This window comes from Solanum stenotomum, chromosome 3 (assembly GCF_019186545.1).
Source record: "Solanum stenotomum isolate F172 chromosome 3, ASM1918654v1, whole genome shotgun sequence".
Classification (NCBI taxonomy): domain Eukaryota; kingdom Viridiplantae; phylum Streptophyta; class Magnoliopsida; order Solanales; family Solanaceae; genus Solanum; species Solanum stenotomum.
Window position 1 is genome coordinate 8863536 of NC_064284.1, and position 17965 is coordinate 8881500.

Sequence of the window (17965 nt, forward strand, 5' to 3'; positions counted from 1 at the left end):
CCCCCCCCCCCCCACACCCCCACACCCCCGCCCCTCTTTTCTTTAGTAATGAACTCATGCATGTTTTAGAAATTTTAGATACGCTACTATGGAAGACGAATTTCTTGCATATAGATGATGCATATGCTTATGCGATTGGCAAAATATATGTCAACTTAGATGATGTGTGATGTTAAATATATCAATTTAGAAATATACATGTAGTGTGTGACATGGTTCATGAGGGAGGCTAGAGCCATGATTCATGAGCTACCTAATACTGACAAGTATAAAATAGAGAACAAAACAATATGCTCAACTACTTCTATAGCGTTACGTATTAAAAAAATAAATAAAAAACAGAAAACGTCATGATTCTTCACATTCTGCTTTACTTTTTCTTGCATAATCATCACATACATATCAACCTGTTTGTTTGTAGGCGTGGCTGGAATTAGGCACTACATGCAATAATAGCAAATATAGCACGGGAAACTTACCATAATGTACGGTTTGACGTAACTTTTTTATCAAGATCGAAATGTACATAATAAACACTCATAATGTATATTAGGTGTATAGTATATGTAGACATTTAAATATACATAAACTTTATATTTGTTGGCTATATTGTAAACTATATCACCAAAAGTCATTGGACTGTAATTATTCCTGATTTATTAATGTCTAGAACTAAATAAATGTTGTTGACATATCTGGAATTTGATGCATTCCATCAAAAAGGTTGGATTTGGAAATTTTAAAGGGCTTTTGTGTGAATGGTACTTTTGGCCCAAGATATTAACAAACACTCAGCCCATAAAAAGAATCTTGGGCCAGTGAACCATTTGGGCCGAAGAAGTATAGTTTTGTACAGTCACTACTCCGCCCGAAGCAAAGGGAAAATGGCAGGAGTTGCATCCCCTAGCCAATTAATTTATATGTATTATTTAAGCTATATTCATTTTGGAAGATATTTAACTTGTAGTCAGTATTGACGAACGTTAAGGGGTCGTTTGGTTGGAACAAGATATCCCAAAATTAATTATCCTAGGATAACTTATCTCATCACTATGGTATAAATCATGGGATAAGTTATCCAAACACACTACAACAAAAATAACTTTTAGCGGCAATAAATGTTGACATTAATAAATAGTGATAAAGTCTTTACCGGCATTAGTTAAGTGTCATTAGAACCAAGTCGCTAAAGGGTTTAGGGACATATACAAAGAGTGTTAATTGCCGCTAAAAATACATATTTAGTGGCAATTAAGAATTACTTACCGCTAATGATCATTTTTGATGTAGTGACATGGCAACCAAATAGGACACCAAATTTTTATCCTAGGACTATTTTTTTTATCCCAAGACTATTTATTCTTATCCCTCACACCAAACGACCCCTAAACGTTGTTGCTCCTCTACATTATCTTCACTCTTTTGCGTTGTCATCAAGCATTACAAGCTTTGCTAAAGATGTAGAGTTTATCATCATCAAATATTGCTAACGATGAACTCAAATACTGACAGATAAAAGTGAAGAATATGTTCAAACTTATTCCGCTTATAATACTTCTTGATTTATAGAAATATTGTGATAATCAAAATAAAACTTGAGATGTGGGCTAGTGTCAAATTCATAATCTAATGTATAAAGTTACGCTTTGAATATGCAAAGTTATATTTTTCAGAATCTAACTACAAACCATAATAACAGTCCTCCAAATAATTATATATGTATTTTCCCCCAAAAAACGTGCCTAACATGCAGAAGCTATAATTGTTTTCTACCAAGCGATTGAAATTTGTTGAGACTAATATTAAAGGAGTGAATAAAATTTGTTTTAATCAATAATATTTAAATGATAGCACTGAAAAATCGTTCTTCTTGTTTCTCTAGAAATCATGATGTGATTACACTAACATGTCCATAGATCCCCAATCCAATATGTTGTGAAAGTGAGAAAATGATCAAAATGGTCCTTAATGTATGGCTTTGATTCCATTTGGTCCTTAATGTATGGACTTGATGGAAATGGTCCTTTATGTATCATAAATTGTGATCAATTTGGTCCTTAATCCTAAAATTAATATTTTATTTTATTTTGCCGTCAAAATACGCGAAATATGTAAAAGATGCGCTCGTTCAAGACTTTCCTTCCCCTGTTTCCAAAAATTCCAAAATGGCACATCAATTTTTTTTTAACCAAAAGGGAAAAATCGCTTCTGACGGAGCGATTTTCTTCTGACAAAATTGACGCTGTTACTCCTTTAAAAAACATAAAAATCGCTGCCGGTCCAAAAAAAAATTTATTTTTTCTTTAAAATCGCTACTGTGAAATTTTTTTTTAACTACGCTGCCCCAGCAACGTTTAAAAAATAGAAATAGCTGCTATAGCAGCCATTTTCTTAAAAAAGTTTACATTTTTTTTTTATTAAAAATTCCCGAGGCGAGGACTGCTTAAAAAATAATGGGAAATCGCTCCACGTGTATCGATTTTAGTTAATTTTTCTTTTTAAATAATCGCTGCCATTAAAATTTTAGGGTCAAGGACCAAATTGATCACAATTTATGATACATAAAGGACCATTTCCATCAAGTCCATACATTAAGGACCAAATGAAATCAAAGACCATACATTAAGGACCATTTTGATCATTTTCTCTTGTGAAAGTCCTAACTGATGAAATAATTCCTATCATGAAAGCTTTTGAATGTGCTATCAGCAAGGGATAGAAGAGAGTAAAGATTTTATCTATTGCTAAAAATGTTGATAACGATTCAGAAACAAGTGAAAACTTCATAAGAGATGATAAAAATCAGCAATGTGTGAAAAATATTTGGAACCTCTTTCGTTGAATCATGTCAAATTTATATATATTCCTATATGTTTTAACACATTATTGGATAATTAGTTAGATTTTCTCTCTATTTATTGCAAGAAAATTCTTGATAGAAGGTGTTTTCACAAATAAGATCATACAAGATGCTAAAAATACGTTGATACAATAATACAAGGTGTTAGGTTTTGAAGAGGAAAAAAAGCACAGGACTAGGTGATAACATATAGACAAAAATATTTTAACTTAAAGCCGGGTANAGGACACCAAGTTTTTATCCTAGCACTATTTTTGTTATCCCAAGACTATTTATTCTTATCCCACACACCAAACGACCCCTAAACGTTGTTGCCCCTCTACATTATCCTCACTCTTTTGCGTTGTCATCAAGCATTACAAGCTTTGCTAAAGATGTAGAGTTTATTATCATCAAATATTGCTAACGATGAACTCAAATACTGACAAGTGAAAACTTCATAAGAGATGATACAGATTTTATCTATTGCCACAAATGTTGATGATGATTCAAAAACAAGTGAAAACTTCATAAGAGATGATAAAAATTAGCAACGAGTGAAAAATATTTCAAACCTCTTTCGTTGAATCATGTCAAATTTATATAATATATTCCTATATGTTTTAACACATTATTGGATAATTAGTTAGATTTTCTCTCTATTTATTGCAAGAAAATTCTTGATAGAAGGTGTTTTCACAAATAAGATCATACAAGATGCTAAAAATACGTTGATACAATAATACAAGGTGTTAGGTTTTGAAGAGGAAAAAAAGCACAGGACTAGGTGATAACATATAGACAAAAATATTTTAACTTAAAGCCGGGTAAAACATAATACATATAACATCATAAAACACTTTTCAAACAACAGCAACTTGCACATGGCTTAGCAGCAAGATACTGCAATATAGCCAGACATGATTTGCTAGTACTATCTCATAAGATATGATGATGAAATTAAATAAGCAAAGGTACACACACTACACACTTGTAAAATATCATAAAAAATACTGACTAGTAGTAATAATTAAGGGCACTTGGTCTTGTTGCCATGGGTAGTCATTTCAGTGTAACATTTGCCACACATCTCTCTGTTCCCAAAGGTCCCTGGTGGCACACATTTGCATCTAACACAACATGTTCCACATGCCCTAAAACACAAATTGGGCCTTGAGTGTAAACTGCATCTGTATTTGCACAAACCTCCACAGTCCAATGGACTTGGAGGTGGAGGTGGAGCTGGTGCAGGAGCTAGAGCAATATCCCCATTGTTCAAGTATTTTGCAACCTTTAAAACTGCAACAACAATAATAAATATGAATATTTATGGGTAACGTTAATTGATCAAAAAATTTGACCAAATAATTAAAAAGTCTTTTTTTATTTTAAAATAAACTGTACTTTTTTCCATGATTTTATAATTAAAATCTATTTAAATGAAAAAGTTAACAATGTTCAAAAAGGTAAAATAAAATAGTGTGAAATATGTTATTTTATTATTCTGACCAACTTTTCTGACCAAAAGGATTTTTTCAATATTTATAACCAACTGTCTAATTAAGGGACTCAACGAAGAACTACAGGTGCAAGATATAAACCTTATGTCATCATATTGTACCACAGCTAAAAAAAGTAATTGAGTACTTCAAGTAAATATAAAATCAAGGTGTGTATCTAAAAAGACATGATCACTAATGACTTGACTAGTCACTCTCATAGCTGTTCTTTTTCAGCGACTGATATATTTATCGGATAATATCAAGCTTTGGTGTACACTTTTTAATATAGCACACATCCTAAAAGAAAAAAAATATTTGGAGTTTAGTTTATTGAATTAATCTTTTAATTATATTTAAAAATTTAAATTTGAATACAATTAGATGTGAAAACTCTTTTGAAGTAATTTAATGATAAAAGATAAAACTGAATAAAATTAATAGTTTATTTATTAATTTATATAACTCACTTTTTTTTTATAAATCGTCTTAAAATGAATGTCAACTTTGTATATATAAAAAATAATTTAACTTTAAAATTACTAATTTATCCTTAATAAAATGAATAATAACATCACAAATAGTTAAAGGGTGCTTTAGAGCACTTTTTTTCTTAAACATTTTGCTTAATCATATAAAGTAAAATAAAATAAACTTTTCTTTATGTGCTAAATGGTCTTCTAGAAAAATCAGCTATTTGTAGTAGATGAACCCAGTAAATAAAACAGAGGAACAGACAATGGCGGAGCTAAAATTTTTAACAAAGGGTTTCAAAATCAGAAGAAGTAAACCACGAACTAATTGAAGGAGGTTCGATACCTACTATATATGCATAAAAAACAATGTTAACTATGTATAAATAGTAATATTTTCCGCCGAGGAGGGTTCGAATGAACCCGTAACTCTATGCTAGCTACGCCCTGGGAACAGAACAATCTCTTTGTCTACATCTCTTCACTTCAATATCAAATTTAATATATACTCCCTCCCTCCATCCATCCCATGGTACTTGTTCAAATTACAAAAAAACAATTATGTCTAAAAATACTTGTCACAAAAAAGCGGTAGTAATAAGAAACGTTGAGTATCTATAATCTAAATTACACTTGGAACTTATAAGTCATCCTCATCAGTCATCACTGCTTTACTTTGGAAGTCATAAAGTGGCAAATTGAATTTCTGTGTTGCAGATTCAATTAATGTGACGGTCAACCAAAGCACCAGAGGTGCATTTATTCAATTAATTAATAATAATTACTGCTTAAGCACGGCCACTGACTTGAAAAATGTAGCACTAGTAACAACACTGCCATGGAGTTGTTGTTGTCATTCAATGGATAGTGTTTATAGCTCTTAATTAGTTGAAAAATAAAATTAGAATCCAGTGATAAACACATAAACAAAAGTAAAATAACATCAAAACAATATACACACAAAACAAAAAATAAGCATTTTATAACTCACCTATGTCTTGAACTAGCCTCCTATTGGCTCCTCTGGTGAAAACCTGGAGAGGTAAAAAAAAAAAAAAAGAACAAATATTCAGATAACGAGTAAACAGTTCTCCTAAATACCATACTGAAATCATCAAAAACAACAAAGTCTAATAACAACAAAGTCTAATAGATTCGACCAAATATATCTTTATCAGTCCATTCCAAAAAATATATCGCACAAATATTATGACATATTTAAAGTCTAAAAGCAACAGAAATAGTATGTCAACTCATACTTAAATTGAAATATAGTGAGTACTAAATGAAAAGGAGAATAGAGACGAACACGAAGTGCCTGGCTGAGACCAACATGTTGTTGTTTGTCTTCTTCAACTTCCTTGAGATCAATAATAGAACCCTGCGTGCATACATTTTATTAATAAATCACTTGTGCAGCCAGTCATACAAAATTTTCATTAACAAACTCAATAAAAAAAATAAAAAAAGTAAACGCATAAAGAAGCCAAATGAGTTCCAACATTACTATATACTCCATAAAAAAATTTAACCATGACTTTCTATGAAAAAAGCTACGTATTAGTTGAGTAACCATCTGATCAATAATTAGGCTAAGTTGTGTTCAGGTCGACGAAGAATGAATTTTTTACCTGTGCCTTAACAGTAGCGAAAAACAAAACCAAAAGAAGCAATACACGAAGCGCCATCGCCATGAATATTATAACCGCAGCTCCTCTTTAACACTTAGGTTAACTCTAGTTAACGAAATTGAGCTCCATGTTTTATTTTATAGTAGAAAAATGTGATGATCCATGTATGGGCGGGGACCCTGGTTAATAGTATCTAGCTGTGTGCATTACTAATACACAGCTGTTTCCTCCTCTGTACCTCTTTTCGAATTTCGAGCTACTTATAATTCCATACCTTCTAAACTTGAAGGAAAATTATAATTTAGGCCGATAGCTACTCTAAATTGATTAATGAGGATTTTGTTAGAATATTTTTAAGATAAATTTGGCCAGAATGGTATTTTATCTATATTATTTTATTTTTTAAAATATTTTTATTTTTTTAACTTTAATACATTTTAACTAAAAAATAGAAAAATGATTAGTTTATTTTAAAATAGAAAAGATATTATAGACTTTTTAATTTTCTGGTCATTTAGCATTACCCTTTTTTATATTGATATGTTAATTGTTATAGGTACACATAATAATGAAGAGTAAAAAATTATTAGGTATTTAAAATCATTTACAATCCAAATAATTTTGGGGGAGGGGAGGGCTCAATAGTCCCCCGCCTATTTATTAATTCAGTATCCGTTCAAATTTAGTTTCAATTATTTGTTTACTTGACACCTCTAGCTACGACAATATCTTCTCTCACATTAATTAAATTAAATTTAGCTATCTAGTCATGTGATACTTGCTTCTCTTTTTATGTCACCTCTAAGTACGAATCTTTTCAATTCTTTGTAGGTGTAGAAAGCAAACATATTTTGCTATCCGTGTTTTGCTAAAATGACCTTTAAAAACATTAAATACTTTTTTTTTTAGAAAAAAAAAAATTGTACGAAAAAGAACATTTGCGATTTAAGAAATTTGAGAAAACATGTGTTCGTTTCAGTCACAAACTGTAGTTAAGCCTGGCTGCCTCCGCGATAACTATTTTACATTTGGTAATTTTTTGCCCATACAATACACACCTTCTCTATTTTTCTTTTTTTTAAAAAAAAAAAAACTATAACAGAAAAAATCTTATAGGTCAATTGGCTGTTAGTTGGAAAAGAGTTATTTAATATTTATGTATTAAAACTTAAATAATTTTATGTATTGTTTGGTTGGAAAAATAATTTTCACATAGAATCTAATTATAAGTTATTCAATATTTTAATTGATTTTTTTGTCTGTTCACATAAAAAACAGCATTGCTAATACTAATGTTTGATAGTATATGTTTTTCTATGTATACCAAAAAAGCATTATTTGATTTATATATTATTTTATGTAAGATAAAAATTTAAATAATTCATATATAAATAGCTAAATTCTTGGTAACTTAATAAATAATGCATAATTAATCTATGCATATAAGTCTAATTAGCAATCCAATGATCCTTTTAATATATTGAAAATAATTTAAAATATCTCCTATTTTCATCTATTTGCAATAAGGGTGTTTTTGTCCGAACAATCATATATACACTGCATGAGAAAACATGTGTTCTCGTGATCAAAGGAAAAAGTAAAAACGGATTTAGTCAGTTTCAATGCGTTCTTTAATTACCCCAAAACAGGAAAAGTAATAACGGAAATCTTTGGGATGTCATTTCATTTTCCTTGTGATCAAAAGAAAACGTAAAAACGAAATCTCTAAGATGAGTGCCGTATCAACTTGGTCAATTAGATTTTTGAAAATTCTTTTGGAATTTGAATATAAATTTTAGTTAAATTTCACAATCAGTATAAGGTCATCTTTACATTATCAAATTATCTATTGCTTTCTTAAAATATAAAACTTATAATCTTAAAAGTGAAATAAACTATCTACTTTAACACTTAAACATAATATGATTATAATAAAACAATAATGAATATAACTTAAAACTCTTTTGAATAGAGTAAGATTAGGATCCCATGCAAGGCAAAAGCTAATTTTCAAATTACATGTCTAGCAAAATTCAGTTTTCATTCATTCAAATTTTATATTTACAATCTAACAAAAAATTAATAAATAAAAAATTACAGGCAGCAAGCAAGTTGCAGTGAGAGTCATCATCATCTTTGGATCCAAAAATATCCGGTCACTTCGTCCTATTATGGGCCGTACTTTTGGGCCTTTTCTTTACTTGTCTTGATATCACGTAAGGACAACAGAGATATCAATGAAAACGACAATGGAGCCCAATAAAGGTGGGTCTTTGCTTTGAAATTGGGGATCTAAAAAATGTAGCTACTCTATTTTATTTTTGTTTATTTTGTTTCCCACCTAGTGTACCATATTCGATTAAATTAAATTTATCTTGAAAAAGTCCTAAGTTTAAAAAACTTTGTATCCAAAAAACTTAAATTTGATATCTATCAATTAAGAATAAAAAAATACTTACGACTCGATAAAAATTCTATTATCGATGAATGTAGGTACTCTTTTAACCCCAAAAGAGAAACACAAGGATACAAATGTCAGATGGGATGAGGTTAGGTAGAGGATTGTCATTTCACTATCCTATCATACAGTTTATTGGAGTCCAGCTGTAATTACCTGTTACGACACTCTATCGTGCATAAACGGCCCACTGCTTACACACCTACTCATTTACTCTAGTTTTTTTACGGATTGTCGCTTAAATGGATTCATCTTTAATTTTGTCTAAACTTATTTGTTTGTTTGTTTAATGAAGATTGTGTTTTAATTTTCTCATGTTTGGTTAGATTAAATGTTTGTCAAATCAATTCATTTTTCTTAAATTTAAGGAAAATGACTTCTCTTTAAAACTTAAGAAAAATATTTTCCAAAACTCTCTTCTAACTTCAAATTACAATTTTCTTTTATCCAACCCCTACCTCCCCCCCCCCCCCCCAACCCCCTTCAAAAAAAAATTAAGTTTATTTTTAAAAAATATTTTCTACTTCAAATTTTTATTTTTTCACCTCTACCCTCGAACCTCCCTCCTGCCTGCCAGCCCCCCACCCACCAGAAAAAAATTAAGTTTTTTTTAAAAAAATATTTTCAACTTCAAAGTTTTATTTTTTCACTCCGATCCTCGATCCCCCACCTCCCCTAAAAAAAATTTGAGTTTATTTTAGAAAATATATTTTCAACTTTAAAATTTCATTTTTTCTCACCCCTACCCTCGACTCCCCCACCCACCCCCTACCACCCCCCTCCACCCCACCAAAAAAAAATTAAGTTTGTTTTTGAAAAATATTTTCAACTTCAAAATTTTATNCCACCAGTCCCCCACCCCCACCCCCTCCAAAAAAAAATTATGTTTATTTTTTAAAAAATATTTTCAATTTCAAAAATTATTTTCTACTCTAGTAAAAATAAAAGATATTTCTCAAAAAAATTTTGCATTCATAAATCAAATACTAAAAAAAGTTTTGAAAAATAATTTCTATTCACCAACCAAACATGAAAAAATAAGTCAAAAATCTTCCAGAAAAATATTTTTCCTTTCATACCAAACACACCCGAAGATTTGCGGATTAAAATATGTTTGTATATATATATATATGTTTTAGAATCTGGAATTATGCTTCCTTTTTTTTCAGGTTTATGTCCTTCATTTTTTTAAGAGAAACAAGATTGAGTCTGTGCTTTACTTTTTGTTTTAGAAATACATTATAATATACAACAAAATTTGTTATCCTTTCTATGAAACTTGGAGAATGTAATGAACCGAACATATAAACTTATGTCGTGAATAAATTATTTATTAGGATGATATTATGGACATATTTTGTTATGCCTTCAATGACGTGATTTATGAAATATTATGAAATGAAAATATATGCTTAGATATTCTGAAAGTTGTTTGTTTTTTCAATGTCAAAAGGTATTCTTGGGAACTTTTATTGTTTTACTTAAAGTGTTGCGAGCAAAAATTAAAAACCACAAATTTATTTAAAGAATAAATTATAGAGCTTCCCTTAATAGGGACATAATGTGCGAATAACCCCCTTAAGGTTGACAGATGATCTGCAGATATAGGATCAATAAATTATGACCGATGCACGTGATTTTGATTTTTTTTTAAAAATCTTTATTTAGCTCTCTTTTTAATTTGTTCGTAAATCTTGCTGGATTTACATAAAAAAAAATTAATGTTCAACATCTTCATTTAGCTCTCTTTTTAAATTGTTAGTAGATCTAGCTGAATTGACATAAATAATAATAATGTTCAATTGTTCACAAATTATAATATGCACGTCATAATTTTTACATTCGCATTTGTGCAAATTATTAAAATTATTCAATAAATACAGCCTTTTCAAAAAACACATTGTAAATTTTTATTTCTAGGTAGGAGATTACATGTAGTTGAAAATATTTCAGGATTTGAATAAAGATATTTCATTATCCATTTGATCATATTTAACGTAGTTGCCACCAGTTTCTTCTAACGTAGTAGAATGAATTGGGAGAGGGGGGACCGCCTACAAAAATGTAGGTGTTTTTCCAATCGAATTGATTATAGAAACATGAGTTTAATTAGTCCTTACGTTGATATATAACTGATGAAATGCTTAGAATATCTCCATTAGCTGCTAAAAAGAACCTTGTCAGTATTGGTATAAACATGAATGCGTTTGTATCTATTTTTCTAACAAAGTATTGCTAATAGAACAAATGCTGAAGGAGATGAGGAAGAAATCACCAGCAAAGTGCTTGATTAATTTCACTATGGTATGCTCGAAATGCTTTTAAGCATATGAACAAAATTCATGTGACAAGCTTTTCATGTGTATTTTACATTTTCATCTTGACCTATATCTCATGAGAATGCTCTTAAAATACTTTTTTTTAACTCTAAGATATAGTATACAAAAATGTACCATTTACCTAAAACCTGTATATCTGATCTGTTGCAAAAGAATTTGAGGATATACATCTTTCTATATCAACGACCAGAGGCCACAATATCCCGCCAGACTGCATGATCTCCGTCTACAGGTGTTGGCATCAACACCACAATCATCATCACTGAAACATCTATGATCAGCACCAGTATCAGGGATGTGGCAAGCACTTTCAAGTCGCCTTGCATTCGGTTCATGGTGAATCATAGAAGCCGGACAAATTTGAAGTGACATGGCACTGCTTCGTTTTCTCTGCTTACCAGTCTGCACGAATTGAATAATTTGTCATCCCTTGAACTCATATCTAAGATGATACAGCCTAATAATGTTTAGAAAGCATTGTCTAATGTAAAAGGAAAAAAAAAGAAGCTTTTAATGGCCTTCATTTAAGAAAATGCCAAACTTATAAAAGCTTAATCACCGAATTTCATTTAAAAATGATTGGCATAGGATGGTTTGTTGAGTCTTTACTCGTTTTCCATCTCTAGGTAATACTTAAGAATCTGAAAAAGAATATCACAAAGATACAGGTTCAGACAGATGTATGAACACTGAAGGGGCAGCATTAATATGTGCAAGTATTTGATCTGATGCAGCAGATAAAACTTCTCTTTAAGGAATAACTCAGGATGCACTTACTTGTCGTCAGAAATGAAGAAAAAGCGCATCGAAAGGAAAAGGCAGAAGGCCATGAAAGAAGAAACAACTTCACTTATAGAACTAGAGCACACAGACTAATCACAGTTGTTTATGGAAAGGGAAATGTACCTTGATAGAACTTCCGTTACTTAGATTATACGCCTTCGGAAGCTTCTCATGCCAATTGCTTCTCACTGGCAGGGGATGCCCCTCAGTTGTAAATATGTAATTTTTATTGAGTAAAAATGAGTCATCAAAAAGTAGATACAAATATTTGCACCTGCAGAAATCATACGAAAAATTATATTGCTATAAGTGCATGGATGATCAGTCATATTAGGAGGGACACTTCATCAAACATCAGTCAGCTTCCATAAGATGAAGATACAAAAGGCTTACGTTTCTGCAAGGAAGAAACTATGCTGATGGTCTTCTAATTGCATTGTAGTCACATCCCTAATGCTGGCAAAGCCACCTTTAACTCTTGTATGTGCATTCAGAGAATTCATTATTGATTCACCCACTTCCATATACCATGGATCTGTTAACGAGAAAACTACTATGTTATTCAAGGTACAAGAAAAGGATGGTTTTCAAAAAATTTAAAAGCTAAACAATAGCTATTTTAAAGGGGCCAAAATTATGACTAGGAAAAATCTAAAAAGAAGAGTCGCACACCTTTGGTTGCTTGATATAGGTAAAATGTGGACTCTGCCAATTCAGGTCGTAAAGGATAGTATTTTTCAGTAGGATGCAACACCTGATGGTCCAGCAGATACCTAAATTATTGAAAAGGGTCCTATAAGACAAAGTGAAAAACAACCATCACAGGTAAAAACCAATTATGCTAAAGCTAGCTTATTGCTTGGAAGCAAGAGGCGGAAGCAGGAAATAAGACTTGGAGAACAAAGGAAAGAATGGAGGAGAAACATCTTTACCTCTCTGGAAGAACTCCATATTTCTTCCACACCTTGAAAAACTCACGATGTGATGAGTTAGCTGCCTCGATATCACCAACAAGAACCTGAAACCATAAGAATCAAGTTGGTTACCACTTTACAGTTGCCCTTAGGGTTATTCTTTTAGATACGTAGGCAAACAGTAGCATATAAAAGAAAAGGGATATGCAGAAGAGGACTAAATGTCCTATTTCTAGTCTAAGAAATTATATCAGTTTCAGGAAGAACTTATAAGCTACAGATTTCCTTCTTACCTGCAGACCAGGCCAGAATGCTTGAAGACTAGTCAGCTGCCAGTATGTTGCTGTTCCTGTTCTCATGTCAGCTTCATGATACCTACATTAAATAAATTGTTCTGATCTTTGTCTGATTGCTAAATTCTAGGACAAAATTAATGCATCATACATAATTCTCAACAGTAAATTTGGTTAAGGACAGGCTAGAATAGAAGAATTACAGGGAGGATACAGATGAGAATAAAAGGACAAGATCAAAAGAGATGGTTCCAGCATTTTCCATTCCTGTTCTAGGCAATTGCCAGTTTGCCACAAGCAGAAATAGGATTACTGAGGCCAAGGCACCAAGAATCAGTTTAACTGCTAAATATGATGGCTATGCATACAAAATAAGGTGTGATTATAGTACCATGGGCCGTGTCTAAAATATTTCTGCACACCAATGTAAGCAGATTGAAACATCTTCCAAATTTCATCTCTTCCAAAAAGAACGTAGGCTTTCATAAGATATTCATAGAAAGAATCCACACCTATAAACAGAAAAAAAATAAATAAAAATGAAATATCAAGAGACTGCATGTTGTGAAGAGAAACAGACAATCAAGGAAGGGTGGGGACATTATGGATCTAGGAAATGAAAACCATGGAATCAGAACATGACTAAATCGAAAAAATGGTTGTGGAGAAGTCTCCTAATTGTTCTCTACCAACAGAAACATACCAGCTCCAATTCCAGAAGAATATTCAATCCAGTCTCCTGTTGCTACATCTAGCGTAGTTCCTAGAAGATTTAGAGAACTCCGCATGCTCCATAACTTACGAAGAGCATGCAAAGCTGCCGTCTCAAATCTTGTATCACCAGTTAAGCGTGATAATGCACCCATTTCAAGGATTAGAGAACCTGATTACATGAAAAAATAATCCACATAATATTTGATAAGACTTCATTGAAGGCTAGTGGAATCTATTTGATGGAAGCTATCAAAGTTCAAGGAAATAGATAAAGAGGAAAGGTAGGAAAGAAGAAATAATTTACCGCATCCAGATGTGCTTGTTTCTGTTGTCTCATCCACAATTACACCATGCTGTCACATTTTGCATTTAATGAGTCATAAATTCCTCTTCCAAAGATGCCAATGCAACAATGATACTACCAGAAATGGGTTCTACTTGTTATGCAAAAACTGATGCGGCATACCAGTAGAGCAATTCATGAACTGAGCAGTGGCATGTGAGTTTTAAAAATCTTTACTAAAACTATTCTAAAACTAATTAGGAGCAAGAAAAAAATTCCCATAAATAAAAATATTCTCATATTTCTGTCAGAGTGTAGCAATATATTAACAGAGACAAGGAAAAGGAAAATCAAAAATTGACTGCATATTTGAAGTGATTTCTTATTTCAAATATTGAAGGGATTATGCAGGCAAGAGCAACTCAAGTCAAAAGCGTAAATAGTCCCGCCAAGTTAATGGGCTAAGTTTCCTGTTGAATCCAAAAGCTCCAACAGTTTATGAACTGGTTCTCAGCCCCGCAAGAATTTGGATATCAGGATAATTCCTAGCACATCTAAATTGGATGAGTTGATCTAAAGTTGGAACAAAAATTTCAAAATGGGAGTTTCTCATGAAAATTATAACTTTGATAGCATCACACACAACTAACATCTGGTAGGAACGAAACTGAAGTTGATTTGGACGCCAGAATAATAAAGAACTTTGAGTTTCAGGATAAATGAACACATCTAGAAGTTGATGAACTCAATTAAGAAATTACAAAATTAAGTGACTTGACTAAGAACTTGTTCAAACTCCAGTCGCTGACAAATTAACAACAGTAAATTCACACAAAAGGTTGGTTTTCTTTTTCCAACCAAAGATTGCATTTTTCGTTTTCCAACAAAAGGTTGTCTTCATTGCGCTCATAACTATAGTTGGTTAAGATGCCAAACTTGATAATTGAAGGGTACATTTTTGTACTATTGTTTCCTTCCGGATAAGACAGCCGTCATATAGAATATCTTGCTAAAATAGCAATCTACAATATTACCTCTTGACCATCTATTCCGGCAAAGCATAGACTAACTTGTTAACCTGAAGAAGTATCTCTTTGACTGAATATATTTCCAAACATTTCATTGCTTTCTATTTCTGTTATCCAGGATTACCTCCCAGAGAGGAGATTATCTTGCATACATTGTGATGAAAATCACTTACAAAGCAGCAAATGATATATACCTTTAAGTTGATCCAAGCATAAGGTAATCCAGTTGGGGTATTGAAAGCAGGCAGAAAGCGTCGCCCCAAATCCTCAGCCAGGTCAAGGAGTTGATTCTTATAAATTACTTGAACCAACCTGTTTGTAGAATCAGTGGCAAGAATATGAGCAGAAACAAGTCCTCCAAGAACTCTTATGTTGCACTACAATTGGTGATCAGGAAAAAAGAAAAATTATCAAGTGAATTGAATAAAATGTGACCCCAAATTAAGACTTCCCTTGATTGAGTGATGGGAAATCCTACTTCAATGTGGTCATTAAAAGCATTTATTGAGAGAAAAATTTGAAGATGCAAGAAGGCAAACACAATCACCCAATTAGACTGTACACAGAAATGTAAACGTGACAATGTATATATTACCTCAAATAGATTTACCCTTGCATCCACATCAAATGATAGATTTTCAGAAAGCCAAATAATAGCCTTCTCAAACTCAGTGTAGTTACCCAAGATTACGAGGCTGGAAAAAATAAGGTTAAAAGATAAATTATGCAAAATAAACATAGTATAAAATTTGTTCTGAGTTGCAAGAAGAACAACAAATGCAACCCACCTGGACAACGATTCAATTAGCGTAAGAGCTGATCCATTGTACTGCTGTGGCAGATGTTCGAGCTAAAATATGGCAACGGTTATACAAAGATAATAAGACCTGTTTTCTTCAATGATGATTCTTCTAAATTAAGACATAGTTACCTTCAAATTCCCAAGTTCACTTAGAGAATCTGTAAAGGTTTTGGTCAGAGGTTTCAGCTCATCATGCTGCAACAGAGATTAGACAGAAAAAAAGCGAACACATTGAGTTGGTATGCTCCGGACCTTTATTCAATAGTAGAAGCTAATTCTTACCGGAAAAGCATACATCATGTAGTTATCATAAGCATGATAAAACCTGTCACAATAAAAAAAATTCCCTTAAACAATCTCACTAATCTCATTCAAGTAATTTCCAAATGTTATCACCTCTACTTCATAATCCACCAAAACACAAAACATAAACAATACTCCTAGTAACTTTCACCCTCTTATATATACTCGTCAATGACAATGGAATACATAAACGATCACAATATATCTACTCCGCGATTAATTTATTAGAATTTAATCAAAAGGAGCAATTTCAAGGAAATTAAAGTTCATGAACAGCATTTTCAAGTTTTTGCATAGCATTTTCTAAAATTAAAATGAATGATAGCTTACATCTTGCGAACTCTTTCGCTCATGCGCTTCCTTTTAGCAGCCAAAAGATTGTTGGAGTGGAGGTCTGATAAACACATGATAAAAATGGTGGGAGAGATTACAAGATATAGCAGAATCCATTTCACAACAGTTGCTTGAAACATTTTTTATGTTTTTTTTTTTTTTGAGATATGAAAGAAAATTAATGGAGGGAAAATTGGAGAAGAAGAAAAAGGGAATTGAGAAGCGAGGGGGTTGAAATTTTATGAAGGTTGGGATTAGGGATCAAATCTGAGCTGTGTTGAATGTCCAAGTCAGCATCTATTCGGTGGATGAGCCAATCATAAGCCCACATATCACTCATTCATTTTCTTTCCTTTTTCGTCGAATCCAAATAATTTCTAAAAACGGTCAAACTCTTTGCTAAATAGTGTAACTCTGTCCTGATTCGTTTTTATATTCACTCCGTCTCATTTTACGTGATATAGTTTGATTCGGCACGAAATTTAAGAAATAAAAAAATACTTTTAAAACTTGTCCAAAATGAATGATAGAAATTTGTGTGGCTATAAATTATTTCATTAAGGATAAAATAGACATTCTAAAGTTAAATTAATACTTAATATAGAAATGTGTTATTCTTTCTAGGACGAACTAAAAAGTAAAGTGAGTCATATATATTGGGACAAAGGGAGTATCTTTTTAAAAATATTACTCCCTCTATCCCTAATTACTTGTCCACTTTTGAATTAGCACACCTATTAAGAAATCAATAATTGACATAGTGAGTTTATCATTTTACCCCTATTAATTATGAAGTTGATGAATTAAAAACTTAATATTTTCAAAAAGTACTACATTTTTCAAAGTAATTAATTGAGGGTATAATAGGTAAAAAAATTGTCATTTCTTGATTTGTCAAAATGGACAAGTAAAAAAGAAATGTGAATAAGCAATTAGGAACACAGGGAGTAATTAGGAAGAAGTTTTAACTATTTTCTCCTTCATTAATGATATATGAATAATTATTCTCTCATTCACATATTAGTCGTTCACATTCTATAATTATTACTCCCTCCATTCCAATTTTCATATGAAGTGAAGTTGTGAGGTCGTGCACACTAAATAAGAAAAACATTTAAAAAGACATAATTTAAAGCATATTTTTTATTATTATCCTTTGTAAAATCCTAAACATAATTAACTTTGAATAATTCAATTATTTTGAACAATGAAAAAAATACCTAAAAATGCACTTAATATGAAATAGAGAGAGTATCTATTTTATTTATGATTT

The 17965-nt window shown here is 31.6% G+C and overlaps 2 protein-coding genes across 2 annotated transcripts; both read right to left on the reverse strand.

Annotated features, from left to right (window-relative positions):
* Window positions 1-3637: 3637 nt before the first annotated feature.
* Window positions 3638-6600, reverse strand: LOC125860852 (gibberellin-regulated protein 12-like). The gene is made up of 4 exons (XM_049540885.1): window positions 6443-6600; window positions 6121-6192; window positions 5803-5845; window positions 3638-4138 (listed from the first exon to the last, which is right to left on the reverse strand). Exons 1-4 carry the CDS (start codon window positions 6503-6505, stop codon window positions 3870-3872), a joined length of 447 nt encoding a protein of 148 aa, XP_049396842.1. The 5' UTR covers window positions 6506-6600; the 3' UTR covers window positions 3638-3869.
* Window positions 6601-11249: 4649 nt separating this feature from the next.
* Window positions 11250-16934, reverse strand: LOC125860456 (alpha-mannosidase I MNS5). The gene is made up of 15 exons (XM_049540415.1): window positions 16690-16934; window positions 16339-16381; window positions 16186-16251; window positions 16043-16104; window positions 15850-15949; window positions 15449-15631; window positions 14248-14296; window positions 13933-14112; window positions 13621-13741; window positions 13230-13311; window positions 12955-13040; window positions 12695-12795; window positions 12416-12557; window positions 12146-12296; window positions 11250-11641 (listed from the first exon to the last, which is right to left on the reverse strand). Exons 1-15 carry the CDS (start codon window positions 16830-16832, stop codon window positions 11414-11416), a joined length of 1737 nt encoding a protein of 578 aa, XP_049396372.1. The 5' UTR covers window positions 16833-16934; the 3' UTR covers window positions 11250-11413.
* Between the last annotated feature and the right edge of the window lie 1031 nt (window positions 16935-17965).